Consider the following 23,362-nt stretch of genomic DNA (forward strand, 5'->3'; position numbering starts at 1 on the left):
AATAAATATAATTCTTATGTCCTGACTCTTAGCTCCAACAGAATTCTTACAATGAGTTCAAGAATCTCTACAATGGAAGTTGAACTCAAATTGTGTAACAGCTGTCTCGCTTCTCATATCCATGTTCCATGACACAGAGGCAATCAATGTAAGAAGTTTGCTTTGAAATTATAATATTTTACTATTATTGAAAATGAGTTGATGAGTTCAAAACCCAGATCACTAATAATGACTGAAGGTAGCGGTGCATTTCCACAAGTCGTAACCTCGCCCCAGTTGCCTCTTTCATGTTTATGAAGCGTACCATATATTGTAATAGTTCAATCATAAATATTGTCAGAGTAAACATGACGATTCTCTTCAAAATTGATAATCCTTTCTGTGAATATTGTTGACTCTCATTAATTTATTTATGAGTAAATTATTCAAGTTGAAGACTCTCTCTACAACTCCATGGATTGCAATAATCAAGAATCATTATCTCACTGCATAATATTTCACCCCCCTTCGGATACTCTTCATAATTCTATAAATTGATTAAAATCTATTTTTGGCTTCAAACCTTCTCTTTGTAGAAAACCTGGTAAATTCTTTATTTTTTGTAGGAGTATGATCCAGTATGGCTTGAATGGAATGATTTTCTATTAAGAAGTTGTCAGAACTAGGAAATTCTGGATGTGATTCAAAACCAATTATCTTATTTTTCATATTTTATTTTTCAATACATCAATAATATTACTACACAACATATTTTTGGGTTGTTCCATTTTTAAAATATATTCATAATTTTTCTTGTTTTTATCATGAAATGAAAGAGAAAATCATAAGAAATGCCTAATACAATATTCTTATTTGCCAAATGAGTTTTATTTATCTTGCCAAATGAAATATAAAAATATCCTCTTTATATTATATTTTCAATATTCTTCCAAATACTTAATTTTGGCTTAAAATATTCAATTTTATAATGTTGTACTTGAGTCATCAATAATGGTTTTCACAAGACCTTGTAAGCAAACCAGATTATATTATTTTTATTGAACATTCGATTGTGAACATAAATCGTTTCAGAACAATGAATTTATACCTAAACAGGATAGATTTCTACACAAGTAGGCCTATGCTGTGGAACAAAACTCACACTCATACTTAGCTACATACACACTTTGGGCAACACCTGTAACATAAATAACTAATCGATTTGCCATATTCTGAACGTTCAAATAAGTTACAGGAGCTTAAAAAATATGACTATCAATACACAATATAAGTTATCAAATCTCAAGCAGTTTGACATGCAGCAGATAGTATAAAATTCAATAACGTCATGAAATTAAATTTCTCAGTCAAACATTTTTTTCAATGTTTTTGAGTTATTTTGAACACAAAATATTATCTCTCAAAATCTTAGTAGATATTTGGTTCGAAGGAACAAAATGATAATTTCTTGCAATATATTCAGTTTGAATATTTGCTCAACGTATACATGTTTAACTGAACACAAAAGGTGTAAGATAAGACATACAGAGTGCGCTTGTTTTATCAAATAAAATGATAAAAAATCTCTACGACTTTTCAATTTTTCCACTTAAACAAATTGTTAATATATCAATACAGATATGGCAATGAAACAAAAATTAGAACACAGTCAAACAAACACCAAGTGTTACACCTAGGAAAATGTTCAGAGGAGAGAGGTTCGAATGCTTATTATTAACTGTATCATGGCGGATAAATATTATGTGTTCTAAGTAATATTGATACTATTGAAATATTATTTAAACTATTACTGTAAATGAAAAATGTTAAGCTAAATAATATAGTTACTGTCAGACAGCGATTATTAAAACAGCTTATAACAGTCTGATACTTGTGCAGTCTGTAGCCAAACCTAATTTAGTAATATCATTTCGTGATTTGTGATTGGTGAAAAATCCATCAAAACTCCTAATTTTCCACACGAACTCTGAATACATAAATTTTACAAGTTAAAACAAATTTTATCACATTCATCGAAAACATATTATCATCATCACACTAATATTATTTTTTGTCATAATTTTTATTTGTTTCATTGATGGACTTGTCAGTGATATTTATTTTGCAAAAGTTTCCTGCACAAGATCTCAGGCTGCCATTTGAACTATCAATAGGTAAATGATCAATATTCATTATTGAAAGAATTTAGAGGCTTCTCGTACGCAGCTCTGTCAGGTGATATATTGACAAATTCTAATTCAAGGTGTTCAAAAAAAAACCAGTGGGCTGTCACGAGTATGTTGAATATCTCTAGAAGTATGAGTCCATAATTTAGTTTCATAATCGTCGAATAATTAAGACAAAATAAACTTTATAGGCACCTATACCAAGTAATGGGCCTAATTAGTAGGCCTGTAATTTAATCTCTTGAAACAACGTCTTTTCCAAAATGTTTGAAAATATTATCTGAATATTTGGATTGATATCTTATTGAATTGAAATAAAGAATGGGATCTTGGAAATATAACTAGTTGCTGGAAATTCTAAACTCTTCTTCTTCCCTAAACCCAACCAATCTAACATTACAAAAATATACCGGTGTATGAGACAATAAAGATAGCTTCAAAAGTTAATTTTCAATTTATTCAATTATTGATAATTATTGATAAAGGCTAGTTGATTTAATATTTTCAATTTCTTGATTCCGGTTTAGTTATAAATTTGAAAAATCTGCCATGATATAGGCAATACATCCGAAGTTTCAAAAATATTTATTGTTGAATTTATTTTTCACTGAAAATTCTACATCATGGTCTATGCTTTATCAATTATTATTTTTCGCGAAAAATTCATATTTTTCTCCAAAAAGCATTTCTCAACTTCATAATTCAGTTGTTTCGAATAGCAATTGTTTTTTATGAATTTATATATTTTTTTTATTTTATTGGCTGTGAAGTTGACGTTGTTGACTGTGACTGTAAGAAATGTGCGCTTCTATATTTTAACCAACTTCCAATCTTTTCAACTTTACTTCCAACTTCCAAACTGCAATCTCAGTATCCTTTCAGTTCTAAGTTACCGGTATGATTTCCCAGTCAAGAGACTGATTAAATTTCAAAGATTCCTCAATATCACCTAACAAAACTGGATGTTATGAACAATTGAACTACACTGTACATCTCTACTTAGATAGCACATCCTTAGATATAAAAGTTGGGAACAAGAACAAGTACTGTAATTGAAAAAAATAACAGTGGGAAATAACAAACAAGAGTGGTTAACAACAGATAACATAAAAAGGAGGTTTAAAGAAAGTTTCATACTTGAGGTATAAAGTATATTGCAACCGTTTAAAGTACCGGTATCTGAATGGTAATGATAATTATTTACCTATATGATCAACACGAACGCAATAAATTGTCAACAATTGGTAACAGCTTGACTTTTACAGCTACAGGAAAGATAAGTCGCAAAACATAACAAGAATTGATTTATAAGTTATTAATAATTGTCATTGATACTAGAGGTTAATCAAGAGCAACAAGGCTGACTGCGATACAATAATTAATTATAGATAATAAAGGGAAGTGTTTGGATTGCAAACAGAAATTCAACACTATAGAAGCCACCAATTCTTTCAATAAAGGATATCTAACTTACGGTACCGTACTTATCATCTATATAGTTCAAAATACATCATTGAGACTGATGTTATGGTATGTTATTTTACTGTAAAACATTACTGTATCTTACTTAGGACCCGGCTGAAAAGCTCAGAGTCTGATTACACTGTATACAAACTAATTAATGAGGAAAACTGTTAACTTGTATATTGTATAAGAGAAAAACACAACATATTAGAATGACACATAACAGCATGGTGTGTCTTACTGTTACTGCAATAACGGCTCGTTTCAATAAGGTTGGGGAAGAGAGCAATCGAAAAATGTTCGATCCGAAAGGATCAGAGAAAACCAAAGGAACAGATCACCAATCAGCAAGCTGGAAATATCACCCTCTAGAGACTCCAAAATATTGTGCGTAACACAATTATTCTGTAGTTGGAGAGAAAAGGGAAATACTTCTTGCACACTGAATGATTCTCTAAAAGGAAACAGTTTTGGCTGACTTGGAAAATTTGATTTGAAGATGAGATAACTTTAAGTCAAAGGTTTTTATTTGAATATAATCTTATTTTTAATGCATTAAACTACCATATTTAAAAAATCAAGTCACATGGAGTAATTTATAATTACTTCAATAAATTTTGAGTCAATAAATGTGTTTCATGATAAGAAGCTTAATGATTTGTAAGATGAAGATTAATTGATTAGAGAAATTGAAAGATCTCAAGAAATTCTAAAAATATACGGCTAAACTAGAATTTTTCTAAAACGATTTTCACAAAAATCGAATTGAGTTGTAAGTTAGATTGTAAATCAAAATTTGTTATCAAAATGAATATTTTGAATAATTTCTCACAAAAATCCAATAAAAAGAGTTCCAAGTCAGCTGTAAAGGGTTTCTGGTAATTGAAATTGGAATCACAAGGGAGGAGTGAAGCTCTGAGGCTACATCTATTGACAAGCATAGTAGATTGAAGTAATAGTAGATATTATAGAAGAGCATATGAAGCATATAACAACTAAACATAAACTCGATTACTGTTGATGTGACACCAGAAACTAAACAACACCTTAATAATATTTACTTTTAAGATTAAACAATGTTGAACATGGTTGTTACACAGAAATCTATTTAAAATGTAATTATGTTTGAGTATAATAAATTAAAAACCAGTTGATAGGGCAACGATCGCGGCTGATGCTCACGATCGCGCCAAGCTATTGCATGTAATATTCATATAATATACGTATTTTGCAAGATACCAGTGCTTTGAAAGAGATTGCTGAATTTTCCTGGTTTACATGCAAAATATAGTAGCTGGCATTACATAATAGTACTAACCATTATGTGTGATATTAAAATACTAATGAGCCATAGATGGTGAGGTAGCAGTATTGCTGATGGCTGTTAGTTGTTGCTGTATGTGAATTACATAATAGTATTGACTATTTATGTATTGACGGCAAGCATTGATCGTGGCTACTGTCCAAATATCCAGGTGGCTATTGCAGTTATTTGAGTGGTGGCACTCACAGCTGTGGTTGCTGTGCGTGTTTAGTCTATTGCAATTACTGATTGTAATTAATATTGATCCGTTCGTTTCATTATTGTTGAGAATATTGAGTACATAATAGTGTCAACTATTGATGCATTTAGGCTATTATTGTAACTCAACTGATTTAACATTATTGTATTGTAGTGTGGTACACGGCGGTGATATACACACCGTGTATTGGGCTATTGTAAAAACATAGTTTTTTATTTGTATTATGGTACATGTCAGTGATGACTGATCATGTATTGGGCTATTGTACGGGCTATGGTACATTTGTAGAACAATATAATACAATGAGAGCATGTAGTACATAATAGTGTCATACTATTCATGTAATCTTCTACATAATAGTGTCATACTATATATGTAATCGGGCTAAGGAAGTCATCGGTACATAATAGTGTCACGACTATTTATGTTTATCAGGCTATTTGTAGTCTTCGGCAAAATGTTTGTGTGTATAATTATCGTTTTAGTCTTGTAAGTATTGTACGTAATAGTGTATGCATATTACGTATTGGTCTATTGCATGGTGGCGTCAGAAAAATTGTAACAGAGGCACCCCCGCTCTGGTGAACTGGGGTGTTTGGGCTATTGCAAATGTCTGTCTCCAATAGGTTTGCATATGGTACATAGCAGTGTAAACATGCTATGTATTGGGCTATTGTAGCGGTGGCAAATTTCAACTTTACAAATAGTGTAATACTATTCTGCACGGATTATTGTTTTGAAAATTCAGAAAGGATGTCTTAAAAATGAAGCTTCATTTGTTTATTAGTTAATGTATGAATGCAGATAATAATGTTCAAGACACACGTCTGTGTTGATGTGCCGAGAAGTGGAGGAAAGTAGAGAGTAGGAGAGTTATGTGCTATTTGACTATGAATCAGTAACAGAAAACTTAATGAGTTGTGTATTTTTGTCCGTGAGAATTTTTATGTGGAAATTAATGGAATGTTTTTTCTCGTAAAACAATGGAATTTTGATATTTGACCTTTGTCAGTGGTTTCAAGATACAGTAAAAAAGTTATTGAGTTATCGACTTATCAAGTTCTATATGGCGTCCGTCCCGCTGAACCTCTAAACAAAACAGTCTTGGTGGACCAAACAGAGTTGTGACACTTTTGTATTTGCAAGTGTCATGATGTATGTTAACGTTTGGTCGTTTCAACAGCAATATCTGTTTGATTTCAATAGTTTTTCTCTTTCAAAATATAAATCTGTAATAATTCAACTATTATTATCTGACAAATATAAGACCATTTTTTATGAATATTCCAACATGCATAAACTTTTGATTATAGAAATTATTATAAATGAATCTATCATATTGTTACAAATAATAATATTACAATATAATCAAAAACATCATGGTAGAATGGCCGATACTTAAATTAATACTTAAATACCTTATTTCAATAAAATATAACAAAAAGATATTTTCTCTCATCAACGTTAATAATAGTAATAGTTATTATAATAATGATTTCTCAATATTCAAATATATTCTAAAGAAAATAAACTGGAATATTGATTTAATAAAGGAAAAGTTATAATACAGAAATTATCATAGAATTTGTTTTTCAAAACAATTCAATTTGCTTACATTAACAGAATAAAAAGTAGAGAAATAACGGATTTCATTTCATATTGCACTTATATTACTGACCAGAACATATTCGTTTAAAGTTTCAGCTTAATTGTGAGTAGTGGATGAGAATCGAACATTTATTCCAACTGATCATACCCGACTTAATGTTATGCTTGCAGCATTGGTTGTTTATTAGAAACCTAATAAGAGAGATTTTTTCAAAAAATATTGGTCAAATTAATGTACTTATTTCAAGTTAAAAGTATTTCAGAGTTGTTGCAATTTGAGGAATTCAGATAAAACTAATGTGAGGTGGATATCACAGTCACTGTGCAACCATACAATCTTCGTATTTGTAGAATTCTCATCCATATGGTTGCACAACTAGGTGATCACTCCTCACGATTATCATGTAGGATGAAACCCATTACACATGATATAGCTATTGACAAAGGGGCTAAAACTGTTATAAGAGGTCATCCCTGTTCTTGTATGGAAAAACACAGGATATTCTTTGTCAATAACTTAGAGGTGAGATAAAGCGAGTTTCATTTGATGGTATGAGGTGGGAGATTTAGTTATTCCAATGACCATCAGCCGGATGTAATTGCAGCTTTGGCTGAGTAGACATTAAAATAATGTTTCCTAGTCAATGAGAAGAATAGAGAGTTAATGCTACAAAAGCTTCATGGATGGTATGATACAGTTGATTTATAAACAGCGATTCCCATTCTTGTAAATCCAGTGTACATAGAATGTTCAGTCCGTGTTAATTGATGGAGGAACTGTGTATGTACAGTTCCTCAGTACTGAGTATACTATTGTATTTTTGTTATGACAATAATTATTTACAATATCTGTAAGGCCCTAAAATGTAATTATATAACTGTTTACACAAGGAATTGGAGAATTAAACCTAATTAAACTTCTTGCGGTGATCCTATAGCTATTAAATCTTTATACAGAAAACCAGTTTTGCTATTGAATATACACGGACATGGATGAATCAGTGATCCACGGAAGTTCAACACACATCATTATACGGTATAAGTTACAATATGAGTAGATGCTTATGTATAATTCAAAACCGGTTGATCTATTGCAAAGGAAAGTTCTCTAAAACAATTCAATACACATTAATGAAGATTACTGTTGCTGCTCTGATAATATTAATAGATATACACGTATCATGATAAGAAAATCAAGAAAAATATTTACAATGTTTAAACTGACAGAATTTTATCGAAATAAAAATTGATCATCGTCCTAAATGTGTTGAACTTAACCATAACATCACTTTTGTATGTACAGTACAAGTACAAAGCAATCTGTGCAAATTCACCAAAAGATTTTCATGGAATTTTATTTCTAAGTATTGTCATTCAGTAAATAAGAAATATATCTGACTAAAATAATGATTTGAAGAGTTTTCCATGGAAGATAAAGTCCATGGTCATTGAAGAACATGATACATTGAGCTATTTTTGTATGGGAATCGGACACTCACACTTATTCAACATTCACACCGAAACAAAAGAACAAACTGACCAAAACAATATTTATAAATAAGAACATAATCTGAGGAGATTGTACAGAAAATATTACAGTGATAAGAGTCCATGAGTTGATTTATGATAAATTCTCAATTTTATCCAGTAACGTAGATACTTTCAATATTTTTAATTTTCCAAGTTATTAGAACAAGTAAATCAACATTCCCTTTGAAGAAAAGCCACACAGCTTTACCGTTTCCATCAAAATGCACGATCAGTATTACTTGAAAATTGTATTCGATTAGAAATACAATACTTAAATAAAAATCAACAAAACAAACTCAAATATAAAAAATATCACAGCCGACACAACATCACTGAGAGAAAGGAAACAAGAAAATTGAAATAATCAAAAACGCCTGACGAACTAGTCTACATAAATGCCTAACATCATTCATTCTTTTTATGCCCGTTCGAATAATAAAATCAATAATCTAATCATAAACAAAATAAGATTATAATAATTTTAAAGAAAGTTAAACGTAGAAAAAATATCTATAACAAAACAGTCGTATTTACAAAGATTTACAAGGAAATTATTAAGATGATAGTCTGTTCTTAAAATTGAAATTGGAGGCGTTTCTCAGTTCACTGAATATATTTCTGCACTAAAAGTTATAATTGGTGGAGAGGGGGGGGGTGTTGAAAGTGAAGGTAGGAACAAAATTCTGATCCTGAATTGCACTAGATTTACATCAACACATACTTACAACAAATAGGATTTCAATGCAATGTATTATTCCCAATTTTCTTCCAATGGAAACTCTTTTTTGAGGATACTTTTTTGTTATGAATATTGTCAACATCATGGTTTTCCTAATACTTGTCGAAAAATAACCAGCCAAACAAAATTTCCATCATTCCAAACATTAAAGATTACGTAACAAGTCTTAAACCACTATAAATTTCTATGAATAATAATTGCAAACCCCATCTTATGTAAAAATAAAATAACACTAAATTATCTCAGTCGTGTAATTCATTTTGTTATTTCATTTGAAATAGTAAAATATAAAATAACGGAATATTATCTCGTATCAATAGTAGTTATTTTAGCACTAACTTGATTGGAAATAAAAAGATTTATCGTAACAACATTCGATCGCCAACGTACGCTTATCAACAAATATTCGTTATACAGATTTGCAGATACACACTCATTCACGATTTCATCCACACCAACAGTCACACATTATATTTTATTTGTTTTCTCACAGATATGTCATTCATACCAAAACCATTTTTTTCTAGTCGTTGGTACTAAATTTCATTGTTTCAAAAATACACTAACATACTATCATTAAAAATCACCATTATCGTAATGGTGATAATAATAAAAATGTTAAATTTCAATAATTTCTTTAAAGGTGATTGATACAGATGTTATAATAAATTCTCATGTACAATTCTCTTTTTTTATATATATATATATGTATATTATCAACAATATCATCATACAACACATTTTAGTTGAAATCTTTCAGATTGGAACAATTCATTTTGCAATACCAAATCCTAAGCATAGCTAGTTGGAATTTAAAAAATTATATAAAAAGAGGAACTTTTGTTGACACAGTTTTGTGATTTTGATTAAGACCAGAATTGTATTATTCCAAGAAACCTATAGTCAATAAATCTGTCAATTGATTTCCAACTAGACTTAAATTCCATTTTTCTTAGCCTAAATATAAATAATGCCCGAATATAGGATTTTGAATTTATTAGCTCAAGATGTAGTGTAGCAAAATGTGTAGTATCTTATAGTTCAATTTGGAACTGCAACTCAGTCATCCGGAAGCCTTTTATTTGATTCATCCTTACTCACTCATAGTTTTCATTTCTGTTCAATTTTGAAGTTTAAGATATAAATTTTAATTTTGATGTTAATTACACAATTTATTTTCAATTGAAAAATTATAATAATTGAACAAACGACAAATGATTTCGCATTAGATGATTATTATCTTCTGAGCTCTTTCTATTTTTGGATATTTATCAAACACTTCAAGTAAGTCAGAGAGAGCTTAAAACATTGACCAGAAACATTTGACTAATACTTTGACTCACAGCCTGATCAAATTGTTCACGCTGATCTAATTATAAGTAATATATAAATAATGTATAAGATTGTATATCAAATGAGAGAGAAAATTTCTTAAATTTAGATAACTGGGATTGTAAATTCCACCTTTTAGAATTATCTAACAAATTTCAAGCCAATCTATAAGTTTGAGACATTTGAATCTCCAGGATATAAAATGATTTTACCTTCCCAAATTTCTTTTTTTTCGGAAGATTCTATGTATTTTTCACAATTAATTGATTTTTATGAGCTCGAATAGAGAAGGGCGATTCTAATTCTGAATCATTTAGACTCACATCAGTGAACAGAATGAGAATGACTGAATTTCAGTTCCAAACAACAAAGATTTCTTCTAAAGTCCTAACAGAATATATATGTATTATCACCCATCCCCGAGATAATTAAATGAATCTACCAATACGAGAATCGCCTTTCAACACACATTATTACAATTACTAATACATATACCAGGCAGCGTTTGACAATAAACAATATAAAAAGACACATACCACATGGAACAATGAGTTGCATGTGTAACTGGTGATTTCGAGATAGTAGTTTATCTCAGGAGATTGTAGTAGTACATAATTACATTATTGTTAATAAGTTACTGTAACTGTACAAACGTATTACAATTACATCTAATATTTTACATTAATTAGGCTATAAGTGATTACTATACAGAGACGTTTGTGAGGCGCTGGTCCAAACTGGTAACGGTGCTGCATCTCGGAGGAGACTTGTTGTTCGGTAGTGTAACGCTGAGTTACCGGTGACAGTGTACGTAGCTGTAGCACACTGGCTGAGAAATGAGACATCCTCTGTTGAGAGGATTATGTGTATTATTTGTATTTATGGGGGTGGGTGGTTGGGGGGAGTTGGAGTAATCAGACCGACTGACCAGTTGTGAGGAGGCGCAGGCGCACTGTGAACACAAGTGCAGCGCGGAGTGCAACTGGGCTGCAAACATGCAAGTCGGTGGATTACATGAACCGTCCCTCGAATGTCGCGGCCAGTTACCGAGAGGATCCAGCGAGTGAGGTTTTTGATTAACAGATGAACTAATAATTATGGATTAGTGGTTGTGTAGCGCGAGTCACGTCACGGCATCTCTGTTAGATTGAGTCCAAGAAGTGCTGCAAAGAATCGTGACCGCCAGCGCTGTTTCAGAAGTAGGTGAACCCTCATGGGTGGTGTTGCTGCTGCTGTTGTTGCTGCTGCTGCTGTTGCAGCGACTGTTGCAGCGAGTGGTGGCTGTTGGACAGCGTGAGGCCGAGTGCGCGTGGGTCTCCGCCCGACAGTCGCAGCGCTTGTTCGATGCGTTGCTCTTGCATGCGCAGTGCTTCACTCAAGTCAGCCGGCACCTGCAACAACACAAAGCACACAACATTCAATCCACTGTTTCTTACATTTTTCATTCATATAATTCTGCTTATTAGTATACGTTCCACATTTTTCATTCACTTATTACACTTGTCTACTAAGTGTGTTTCAATCAATCAATCAATAATTTTATTCAATGCAACACAATATACATAAAAGAAATCAAAATATAAAAATAAATCAACAGTTTAAAAGTGAACTGTCATTGATGTTTGAAAATACCTATAAAATGTTTGAACATATGAGATTATATGGAATACATGGAAAAAGTTATCCATTGTGAATATTTTATTAAAGTCAAACACATAGACTAAGTAAGGAATATCAAAATAATATATCAAGTTATCAAGTTTTATATTAAAGAGAAAGAGCAAGATAATAATCACATCAATTAGTGCAAATATTTCTCTTTCAACTGAGTTTGAATCTGATTGAGTTAGTTCATTTATTTGTCAAGTAACTTATTTCTTAAACAAAATTATTGGAAGAAAGGGCCATGCCTATCTTTCATTTCAAATCATTCTTATCATGTGTGCATGTAAACTCACCTGGTTCTGGTGGTGGTAATTGTGCATGGTGCCGCCCTGCATGCCCTGGTGTTGGGCGGCGGCGGCGGCATTGCCGGACGCGGCGGACGTGGAGGCGGAGACAACGGCCTGCGTGACAGCCAGCCGCAAAGCGGCCTCCGCCTGCGATCGAAGCAGCGCCTCCTGCATGCGGAGAGCACTGGTCGGTGACGGCGAGTTCTGCGGCGTCTGCAGGCCGGCTGCGGCTGCGGCTGCGGCCGCTTGGTGATTGGCGGCTGCGGCTATCGACTGGTGATTGGCGGCTGCCATGGACGCGTGGTTGGCGGCGTCGACTACCATCGACTGCATCGACGCAGCTCGCACCGCTGCGTTCATCAGCGCCGCTGTCATGTTGTCCGTGTTCACCGCGTTCGAGTTCACCGGCCCGTTGCTACATCAACACAAATTACCATCATCATTCAAATAGATTTTGAAATTTATTCACAACACTGACATGTTTTACAATATTATTATAATACAATATTGTAATGTAATGTAAATAAATAAATAAATTAATTATAATATTATTATATGGATCTACCAATACGGGAATTTTACTAGGGTAAAACTGTTGAGAATAGAATATTTATAATAAGAGAGAGTTGGGTTGAGTTAGTTCGCATAAAAACATGTAAACTTGTGGATTGCATACCGGAAAAACGGGAATGATTTAGATATCCAAGTTTTGCATATAGATTCTAAAAATATTAATCTCTTGCACCTCGAAGCACAAATTTCAATTTTCCTTCTTATAACGTTGTGGTCTAGCGGTAGAGTACTCGACTTTAGAGCGAAGGTTTCTCGGATCGAATCCGCGTTTCTTCCATTGTTTTTGGTTCTTGATTTTTTCCCTCGAAACGTATTACTATAAATTATTTTTTGAAGGAAGTTGTTTTCATTATGATTGAACTTGGATTTTTCATCAAATAATTATTCAATGTAAACTTTTGCAATCAGTACAAAATAAATGGACATAGGTTTCAAGCTGTATCATTGGAATTCATAAGAAAAACATGAACAGATCACAATAAAATTAGTAATAATTTATATTCTTCAGTTTTAATGTACTATCAGACACAAATTCGGAGTGAAACTAATATTGTAGGTATTTTGGGGGAATTGGGGAAACAAAAGGCTGTCTGATTCAAAGTGAGGATCTAATCGATAATAAAATATTGATGTATTGAAAAAAATCAATAGTTAGATTTTCAAGTATTATGTCTTCTTCAGTTATCTATTGTAATAATGGAAAAAATTGGCTGTCACATACGGAATAGGAAATACATGAATGACACAACATTCTTTGTAAGGCAATAAAATTTGATTTGATTTGACACATCATCACGTATGAACTACTGGACTGATTATCTTGAGAATTCGCATATAGATTCTTAATTTACCGAGGATGGTTATAGGCCTATTTTAGATTCTTCAAGATTTCAGTAGGTAGAGTTTTCAGTTTGTCAAGTTTTTAATTAGATCCTTGCAGAGCACGGGTTACCTGCTACTATGATAATATTATAAAACAGTAGTTTTGAAAGCCTATCATGACGGGGGAAAAACTCCAGTAAACAGCATTGTTAACTTGAATGATGCTAAAATATGAGTACACTTCACTTTGCTTCAGCTTCGAATGTTAACAAATCAAATCAAATAAATCAAATAAAATTTATTCATAAAAACAATTAAATTACAAATTAGAATACTATAACAATTAATACAATTAAAACAATTAAGTTTTATTCATTGAATAATTCCTTAATAGGCAAATATAATTCAATGAATAAATATACACCCCACTATAAATTATATGTGTTGGGGTATAAGTTATTAGTTTCTTGTTGCGTCTTATAATTATTACTATTCACAAACTTCATTCACTGATATGGGTTTTATTTTTTTATAATGAAATTAGTAAAAATTTATAATACAAACAAAATTATGAAATTAGTAGATAAATATCAATGTTCTATTAAGGATAATAATAAGAAAATTAATTTTTAGAAAAATGAAAAACTAGTAAAGGAAAAGAATGAAGAATAAATAGTTTCAATATTTTCAGTCTAACTAAATTTTCACAATTTTCTACACCAATATCAACTAACCAGGAAAATGAACTTTTCTTGAACCTGTGTCTATTGAATTCTTCCCTAATGTAAATTGGTAATGAATTGTAAATTTTTGGTCCCAAATATATGTAGTCTCTTTGCCCAAATGTAGTGTTCATCCTTGGTACTATTAAATTCGTGTGTCTCTGCCTTGTTTGATGGTTATGATCTGCCAGTCTTATGTGTTCGTTGTTTCTCCTCATTCGCGTGATGATAGCCTGGATGTAGAGTTGTCTTACACTCAGTACTTTACTGTCCTTAAAAAGAATGTTCGTGGGGAATTGATTCTCCTTGAAGCCTATTATTTTTAGTATTCGTTTTTGAAGAGAGTTTCAACATGTATAAAATTCGTAGCTCTCCAGATAATTATGACGTATCTTAAAATTGATTGCACTAAAGAAAAATGAACAGTTTTTAATGTCTCATAGTTGAGTATTTTACGGAGTTGATAGAATTTGTAAAGAAGCTTCCTGATCCGGGTTATTGATAGATTAATTTGCTTGTCCCATTTATATTTTTGTTGTCCACTATTGTTCCTAAATATTTTATTTCATTGACTTGTTTAATTGGAGGGCAATCACACGGGTTGTTGGTGCTCCCACAGTGATGTACATTTATTGAAGAATCCGTTCCGTCAGAGAAAAGGCTAGAAATTTCGATTTTGTTGCATTTACTGTAAGCAAATTTTCTCTCAACCATTTATCAACTTCAATCAATTCTTTCTGTGCCAGATTAAAAACTTTCTCCCAGGTGTTTCCTTCAAATAGTATAACTGTATCATCAGCAAAAGCTATGACTCTCTCTCTTATCTTAATTGAAAATAGCTCATTTGCATATGCCAAATACAGAATTGGCCCAAGAACAACAATACCAATAGTTTTTGAATGTGCATTGTACTGGTTTTTGTTTTGAAAAAAAAAACAGAATTCAGAAGTGTATTTTTCAATAACGAAGAAGTTCCATAAAAGATCAACGCATATTCAACGGAAGTAAAATCTTGTTTGTGACAAGGAAACACATTTGAGTTGATGCCTGTTGTTTCCATTGTAGATCACCATTTAAGCACCACAGCCACAGTAGACCTCAGAAAATAGTACTCAAGTGCGAGTAAGCAGTGAATGATGAACAATATTTTTGAGTAGCCTATTCCGTGAATCCACTTCAAGATCATATGAAATTGATTGCAGACCTTCTTATTGGAACCCCATTTCACTCATCGCTGCTCAGAATTGAATTCATTCATTTCGATGGGATAATATAACAGATTATAAAAAAATATTATAGCATAATAGAATTTATACACAGGGCATATAGTACCAGTGAGTATGGAATATAATTACATTCTATACTCACTGTATAGTACCGCTGGAAATTCAAGCTATTTACTATAATTATAATGCCTAGTAGTGGAAATTATTCTTATTATTTGAGAAATAAGTAATGAACAATATTATTATGAATTATTCTATCATACGGTACTATCATACATTACTATCATACGGTATTCATTATTATAAATTATAAGCAGAAAGCAATAATGGAAATATAAACAATATTCATAGCCCATTCTTTTTTATACAATAAGCGATATTGAAAATATAGATTGCATCCCTCTTCTTACTGTGAAGAATTAAAGAATTTTAATTGTTAGATTTTTTGCCGACCTTATAAATTCTATTAGATTAAACAGATGTTGTCAAACAGATAATGCTTGTCAAGTTCCGTTGAATTTGATAGAATTCATAAGGACGACAAAAAATCGTACGACCAAAAATCGAGGTCTGTATAACTGACTTAAGTGTAGCTAAACCAGTTACACACACATCGATTTTTTGCCGTCCTTATGAAATCCGCCAGATTAAACGGAACTTGACAAACATAGTCTGTTTAATCTAATATAATTTATAAGGACGGCAAAAAATCTTACGTCCACAAATCGATGTGTGTGTAACTGGCTGATGATGTGAGTGATGTAGGATATTTGTGGGCTTACCTGTGCACAGAAACCTGCTGATTCTGCTGGTGCTGCGAGGAGGTCATTCGCATGGCTGCGGCCATAGCCTGCACGACGGAGGCGGCAGAGGGTGAGTTGGCGGGCGACTCGTTGCCATGTTGGCTCTGCTGCTGCTGACTTTGCACAATCAGTGCCTGCGCCGCTCGCTGTAGCTCCTCCGCGTTGTACTGCTGGCTCTGCTGGTTTAGGTAGTGGTGACCGTTGCTTCCTCCTGCAGCAACATTTCAAATAAACACACATTAAAATTCATTCCACATCAAATTCTTCATGTGAGAGAATTTATGCAGATGTGATTGATTCATTAGGTCGATTGAATGAAAACTAGAATCTAGTGATCAGCAACTAGTTAAAGTCATGAGTTCTAGCTAAGACCGTTGCTTCTTCTTGCAGCAATATTTCAAATAAACAAAAACTAAAAATTCATTTCACATCAAATTATTCATGTGAGAGAACTCTTAAAAAATGCACATTGATTTATTGGGTTGATTGAATAATAACTAAAATTTAGTGATTAGCAACTAGCTTCAGTCATGAGTTCTAGCGATACAAATAAGATTATCAAGCTGAATCAAATCCCAGTATTTGTTTGAAAGTTATTTAGTATCAGCAATTGCTAGCTTTTATTTAACTGACCTATTGAGTAATGTCGCATGAGAATTGAGAGAGGAACACTCGACTCATGTAATGCTTTGTTAGAAATGTTTTACAGTTCCTTTAGTAAGATGATCTTACTAACGGAGCTGTGATTCTTCTCTCCTGTGCCATGGGTCCTTGACCATCAGCCAATGATGGTAGTCCTTGACCATCAGCCAATGATGGTAGTCCTTGACCATCAGCCAATGATGGTAGTCCTTGACCATCAGCCAATGATGGTAGTCCTTGACTACTGTTTAACAATAATTGAATAGATGAATGAATGAATTGCTGACCGTTGAGAGACAGGTTGAGTGAGGAAGGGGTGCCAGATCGTCCGGCCATCAGTTCGGCGAGCTTGGCAGTGGCGGTGTTGTTGTTGTTGTTATTGTTGTTGTGCAACAACAGGGAGGCTCCCTGCTCTGAGCCGGTGCTGCTCAGGCGCCCTTCCCCGCCACCGTTGCTCGAGCTGTCCGAGTGCGCAGATGGAGATGCGCACATCGACGACTGACCGCCACCGAGTCCTGCAAAAACAATAAATTATATTGAATGGGTATTGGAAGTTGGCTCAAGTTTAAGAGTATTCAATTTTGAAGTTCGAGCTCACAGTTTGAAAGAGGAATTTTACTGTAAATCTTCGTACATACTTGAACACCACGAATACACGCATTTCACTTTTCATCAGCTGATGCAACGCTTTTTATATCTGTACCTTACTGTTCCTGTATAAATACAGATATAATCAGCTGATGAGAAGTGAAATGCAAAGTTTGTACAGCATTTTCAGCATAGTTTGTTAATATAAATTATGTGCTTGGTATGTGAATAATGAAACTTGAAAAAATAATCATTTAGGATTTCATTTCTCAGGAAACACAATACTTTATTTGTTACATAAAAAAGCCACCAATCAAAATTGGACAGTTAACAAAGAAATTGTACGCTTTTGAGTTAATTTCAAACATCACACATTAACATTCACATAGAACCATTTACATTGAATGTTACAGAGTTTTTTATTGTTTATTGAGTGTGTGGATGCATAATTAGTCACACATTGAATACAATGTGAAAAGAGCCTTTGTTTTATATTTAGGTTCAATATTTAAGACATTCTCAGTTGTTTATCAACTGTGTAGATGCATAAATAGAGACACTCAAATCGAGGAGATATTATTGGAAAATGCTAAGTTTTCAAATATTGTTTCTCATTGATAATATTAACTAAATAGAGAATAATATAAACATATTTGATGAATTTGTATTAGAAAAACCTCACAATTATGTAAAAATATTACAAAATATCAACGAAGCTTTTTCATAGCATATAGTAGTGATGACAGAGTTCCATTTATTTATGTTATTCATACTTTTTATCAGTTTCATACTTCGATATTTCATTATCACAAAATAGAGACACACAGCATTGATGAAAAAACATTTTGTACTATAGTCTGTGCAAACCTTAGATTGCAGCATTGCTCTTATGGAGTAAAATGCTTCCAATTTTCAGGATCCAGAGAGCCTGTGAGCTAATTGTTCTTTTCCATAGAATGAGCATAGAAACAATGTAGTCCTCATTTTCAATTATACTAAAAACATTAATTAAAATAATATTGCAGTAGAGAAAAATTGTTAGTAATAATAATGAGAGTAATTGAAATTGTTAGTACTGTACCGTAGTTACCTAACGCGGGCATAGAAGCCGCGGCGGCCGCTAGGATGGAGTTGTGAGACAGCTCTGCCCTCTCGCGGCGCTCGGCTGCCGCTCTGCTCAGAACATACTGCGCTGCAAATTGATGCTTCGGGTCCATTCTCATGTGTTCCATGTGACTCAGCAGTCCTGCAAAAACAATAAATTATATTGAATGGGTATTGGAAGTTGGCTCAAGTTTAAGAGTATTCAATTTTGAAGTTCGAGCTCACAGTTTGAAAGAGGAATTTTACTGTAAATCTTCGTACATACTTGAACACCACGAATACACGCATTTCACTTTTCATCAGCTGATGCAACGCTTTTTATATCTGTACCTTACTGTTCCTGTATAAATACAGATATAATCAGCTGATGAGAAGTGAAATGCAAAGTTTGTACAGCATTTTCAGCATAGTTTGTTAATATAAATTATGTGCTTGGTATGTGAATAATGAAACTTGAAAAAATAATCATTTAGGATTTCATTTCTCAGGAAACACAATACTTTATTTGTTACATAAAAAAGCCACCAATCAAAATTGGACAGTTAACAAAGAAATTGTACGCTTTTGAGTTAATTTCAAACATCACATTAACATTCACATAGAACCATTTACATTGAATGTTACAGAGTTTTTTATTGTTTATTGAGTGTGTGGATGCATAATTAGTCACACATTGAATACAATGTGAAAAGAGCCTTTGTTTTATATTTAGGTTCAATATTTAAGACATTCTCAGTTGTTTATCAACTGTGTAGATGCATAAATAGAGACACTCAAATCGAGGAGATATTATTGGAAAATGCTAAGTTTTCAAATATTGTTTCTCATTGATAATATTAACTAAATAGAGAATAATATAAACATATTTGATGAATTTGTATTAGAAAAACCTCACAATTATGTAAAAATATTACAAAATATCAACGAAGCTTTTTCATAGCATATAGTAGTGATGACAGAGTTCCATTTATTTATGTTATTCATACTTTTTATCAGTTTCATACTTCGATATTTCATTATCACAAAATAGAGACACACAGCATTGATGAAAAAACATTTTGTACTATAGTCTGTGCAAACCTTAGATTGCAGCATTGCTCTTATGGAGTACAATGCTTCCAATTTTCCGGATCCAGAGAGCCTGTGAGCTAATTGTTCTTTTCCATAGAATGAGCATAGAAACAATGTAGTCCTCATTTTCAATTATACTAAAAACATTAATTAAAATAATATTGCAGTAGAGAAAAATTGTTAGTAATAATAATGAGAGTAATTGAAATTGTTAGTACTGTACCGTAGTTACCTAACGCGGGCATAGAAGCCGCGGCGGCCGCTAGGATGGAGTTGTGAGACAGCTCTGCCCTCTCGCGGCGCTCGGCTGCCGCTCTGCTCAGAACATACTGCGCTGCAAATTGATGCTTCGGGTCCATTCTCATGTGTTCCATGTGACTCAGCAGTCCTGCAACATACCAACACAATCGTACATTGACTAAATTCAAAATCAGGATTCCAAATTTGAGAAAACCTATACAGTTGTTTGGCAAATCAAAGAAATCGAAAGGTTTGATGTTCTCCATTGTAAAAATTGACAATCTGTTTTGATTCTCATTGCCAGTGTTAGTGAATACTTTCTTGAGTAATTATTCTTCATTCTTTATTGATTCATACAATAAGTACATCATCAAAATGATAGGGAGAGGAAAAATGAGGTAACCTTGTGCTATTCCTCTTTCAAATTTAGATAAGGTTACACATAGTCCGATATAGGTTGTCTTGTAGGCCTAGTTGTTCACTTCACAAAATTCATGTCAACGAAACTATTTCGAATTTCTTAGCAGTCAAACTATTTCGATCATGTTAGCAGATGAAGTGTGCTTAGAAAGTATCCTATAGAGCGAAAAAATGTATTGTGGCGACTGTGATGATTGATGAATCCAAGGTTTACGGCTACCGTTTGTGAGCAGCGGATGACACTACTTGCAGGGCAAATACAGGTGACCCGCTCAACAATGTCGAGAATTTTCCTATAGTATCCATCAACTAAGAGGACCAGCAGAATATCAGTGTACCTGTTTCATGTGTGAAAACCGCCTGACAGACAGAGCACGGCCACATTCTCAGCTGGGAAGCGATCTGCGATGCTTCCGGATGGCAAGCGAGATGTTTCCGTAAACTGCCTTCGTTGACGTAGTGCTTTCCGCAGACGGGACACGGGTGGTTGGCTGTTCGTCGCTTCGCAAGGTATGGTCCGGTTCCCAGATCTGGAATAAAACATTAATCAATTGTTTTGAGTATTCTTTTGGAGCTCAGACTATTTACATAAAATATCATATTCTAAATAATATTGTTGCATCCCTCTTTAAGCAAAGCTTGTGATGAGGGATGGTGTATCTCTAGAATGTTGGATAGCATAAGATACTAATATACATCGTAATATTAATAACATAATTAGATTTTATAATTTTACATTACAATATCAAGAAAAAAAGAAAAAAGAAAATTCCATTCTCTTATGCTATTTTCATACAAATGTTGCTCTTGTAATCAGTATAGGCCTAATTGAGATTCAACTATATGTTCTACATCAAAGATAAAGATCACCAATATTAAAAATAAAACAACAAATTCTCTTCTGCTCTGTTATACTAAGTAAGATATGTATTTTAAGAATAGAATTGAGATTTACAAACAGATTTGAGAAATAAATCAAAATTAGTCTTCATTTTGTCTCCCTAATAAGTAGTGTCGAAGATACTGTCTAAAAGTTTTGAAAGTGAAAGAATAATAACAAATTGGTATACATTGGGATGCTCCAGAAACTTCAAGCAACAGACGGTTTAAAAGTCTAGGACCATAATACGCTGCATGAGCACTGGCAGCCGCTGTTCTACAAAGTGGTTCTAGCAAAAATCTCTCAGATTGTCTACGAGTAACATAGCCGCCATGAGGGGCTATAGGGAATCTATTGGGCCACGAATAGACAAAACTAGCTAGGTCAAGATCATACAAATGCTCAATACTGAGAACATTAAATTCTTTATAGAGCAAATTTGTTGGATATCTAACCGGGTTTTTCAAGCATATTTTAATAATTTTCTTATACAATACTATAAGAGGCTTAAGAACGGTAACACCACAACCACCCCAGCCAATTATACCATATCGCACAACTGACTGCACAAGCGCAAAGAAAACCATTTCAATTTGCTCAACTGTAAAAATATTTCTCAGTTGAACAAACTTATACAGCGTCTTCCTCAACCTAGAACATAAATATGAAATATGGTCTCTCCATTTCAAATGCTTATCAATGATTATTCCCAAGTATTTGGTGCTGTTCTTAAATACTGGGTGCGGCAGGAAGGGTGGTTGTTTTTAGAACAGATAGTATTCTGATTTGGGTAGTCGGATTGGGCCAGCTGAAGTGAACATGTGTTCGGTAGATCATACCATTTTTTCTAGTCATTGTTTAATCGGCATCATGGATTCGTGGAATGTGCAACATCGTGTGTTTACTTACGACAGTTTTGTGCGTAATAATGAGAGTATCATTACAGTTCAGCGCGAGTTTCGTCGTCATTTCAATCTTGCGAGAAATGAAAATGTACCCACTCGTAACACCATTTTACGTTGGGTAAAATCATTTCGTTCAGTAGGAACAGTAATGAATAAACGACCACCAGGGGCTCATCGCACTGTACGCACTCCACAAAATGTGGAAAGAGTTCGGCAAGCCATACTCCGTAGTCCTAATCGATCTGCTAGGAGACATTCTTCTGAACTGAACATCAGTGATCGGTCAGTAAGGCGTATTTTACATAAAGATCTAGGATTTCATCCCTACAAAATGGCCATGGTTCAACAATTGAATCCTGGCGATTATGTAAAGCGGCTGAATTTTGCTCGAGAAATGGAGGCCATATTTGACCAAAATGAAAACATCATTTTGTTTACGACAGATGAAGCACATTTTCATTTGAATTATACCGTTAATCAGCAGAACTATCGTTATTGGTCAGATGAAAATCCAAAATTAATGCATGAGAGACCATTACACAGTCCCAAGGTGACAGTTTGGTGTGCTGTGAGCAGTATATTTGTTATTGGTCCATACTTTTTTGAAGACGACAACGGGACCACTGTAACTGTAACCTCAGAACGTTATGGACAGATGTTCACTGAATTCTTCCTTCCTGAATTAAGAAGGAAACGTATTCCTATCCGCAAGTATGGTTTCAGCAGGACGGGGCGACAGCTCACACAGCAAGAAATTCAATGGAAGCAATTCGGGCTGTTTTTCGTGGTCGCATCATTTCTCGGTTTGGTGACATTGATTGGCCTCCTCGTTCTCCAGACCTGTCCATGTGCGACTACTTCTTGTGGGGTTTCCTGAAGTCACGTGTTTACCAGCATAAACCACGTACACTTCAAGAACTAAAGGGAGCAATTCGTGAGGAAGTCGAACAAATTGGCAGGGCAATGATAGAAAGAGTGCAATCCAACTTCCGAGAGCGGCTCGTAAAGTGCATTGCTGAAAACGGCCGTCACCTGTCAGATATTGTTTTCAAA

At 33.5% G+C, this 23,362-nt stretch overlaps 1 protein-coding gene across 1 annotated transcript in view; it reads right to left on the bottom strand.

Annotated features, from left to right (window-relative positions):
* Positions 1–1,019: 1,019 nt before the first annotated feature.
* LOC111043827 overlaps positions 1,020–23,362 on the bottom strand; it is a 152,976-nt gene continuing 130,633 nt past the window's right edge. The window contains exons 11-17 of the mRNA XM_039429555.1: positions 20,863–21,054; positions 20,088–20,252; positions 18,771–18,935; positions 17,389–17,616; positions 16,439–16,670; positions 12,320–12,728; positions 1,020–11,752 (exon numbers count right to left, since the gene is read on the bottom strand). Of these exons, the coding sequence (XP_039285489.1) occupies positions 11,573–11,752; positions 12,320–12,728; positions 16,439–16,670; positions 17,389–17,616; positions 18,771–18,935; positions 20,088–20,252; positions 20,863–21,054 (1,571 nt within the window). The 3' untranslated portion in view covers positions 1,020–11,572. The remainder of the gene's footprint in view (positions 11,753–12,319; positions 12,729–16,438; positions 16,671–17,388; positions 17,617–18,770; positions 18,936–20,087; positions 20,253–20,862; positions 21,055–23,362) is intronic.

This window comes from Nilaparvata lugens, chromosome 1 (assembly GCF_014356525.2).
Source record: "Nilaparvata lugens isolate BPH chromosome 1, ASM1435652v1, whole genome shotgun sequence".
NCBI lineage: Eukaryota > Metazoa > Arthropoda > Insecta > Hemiptera > Delphacidae > Nilaparvata > Nilaparvata lugens.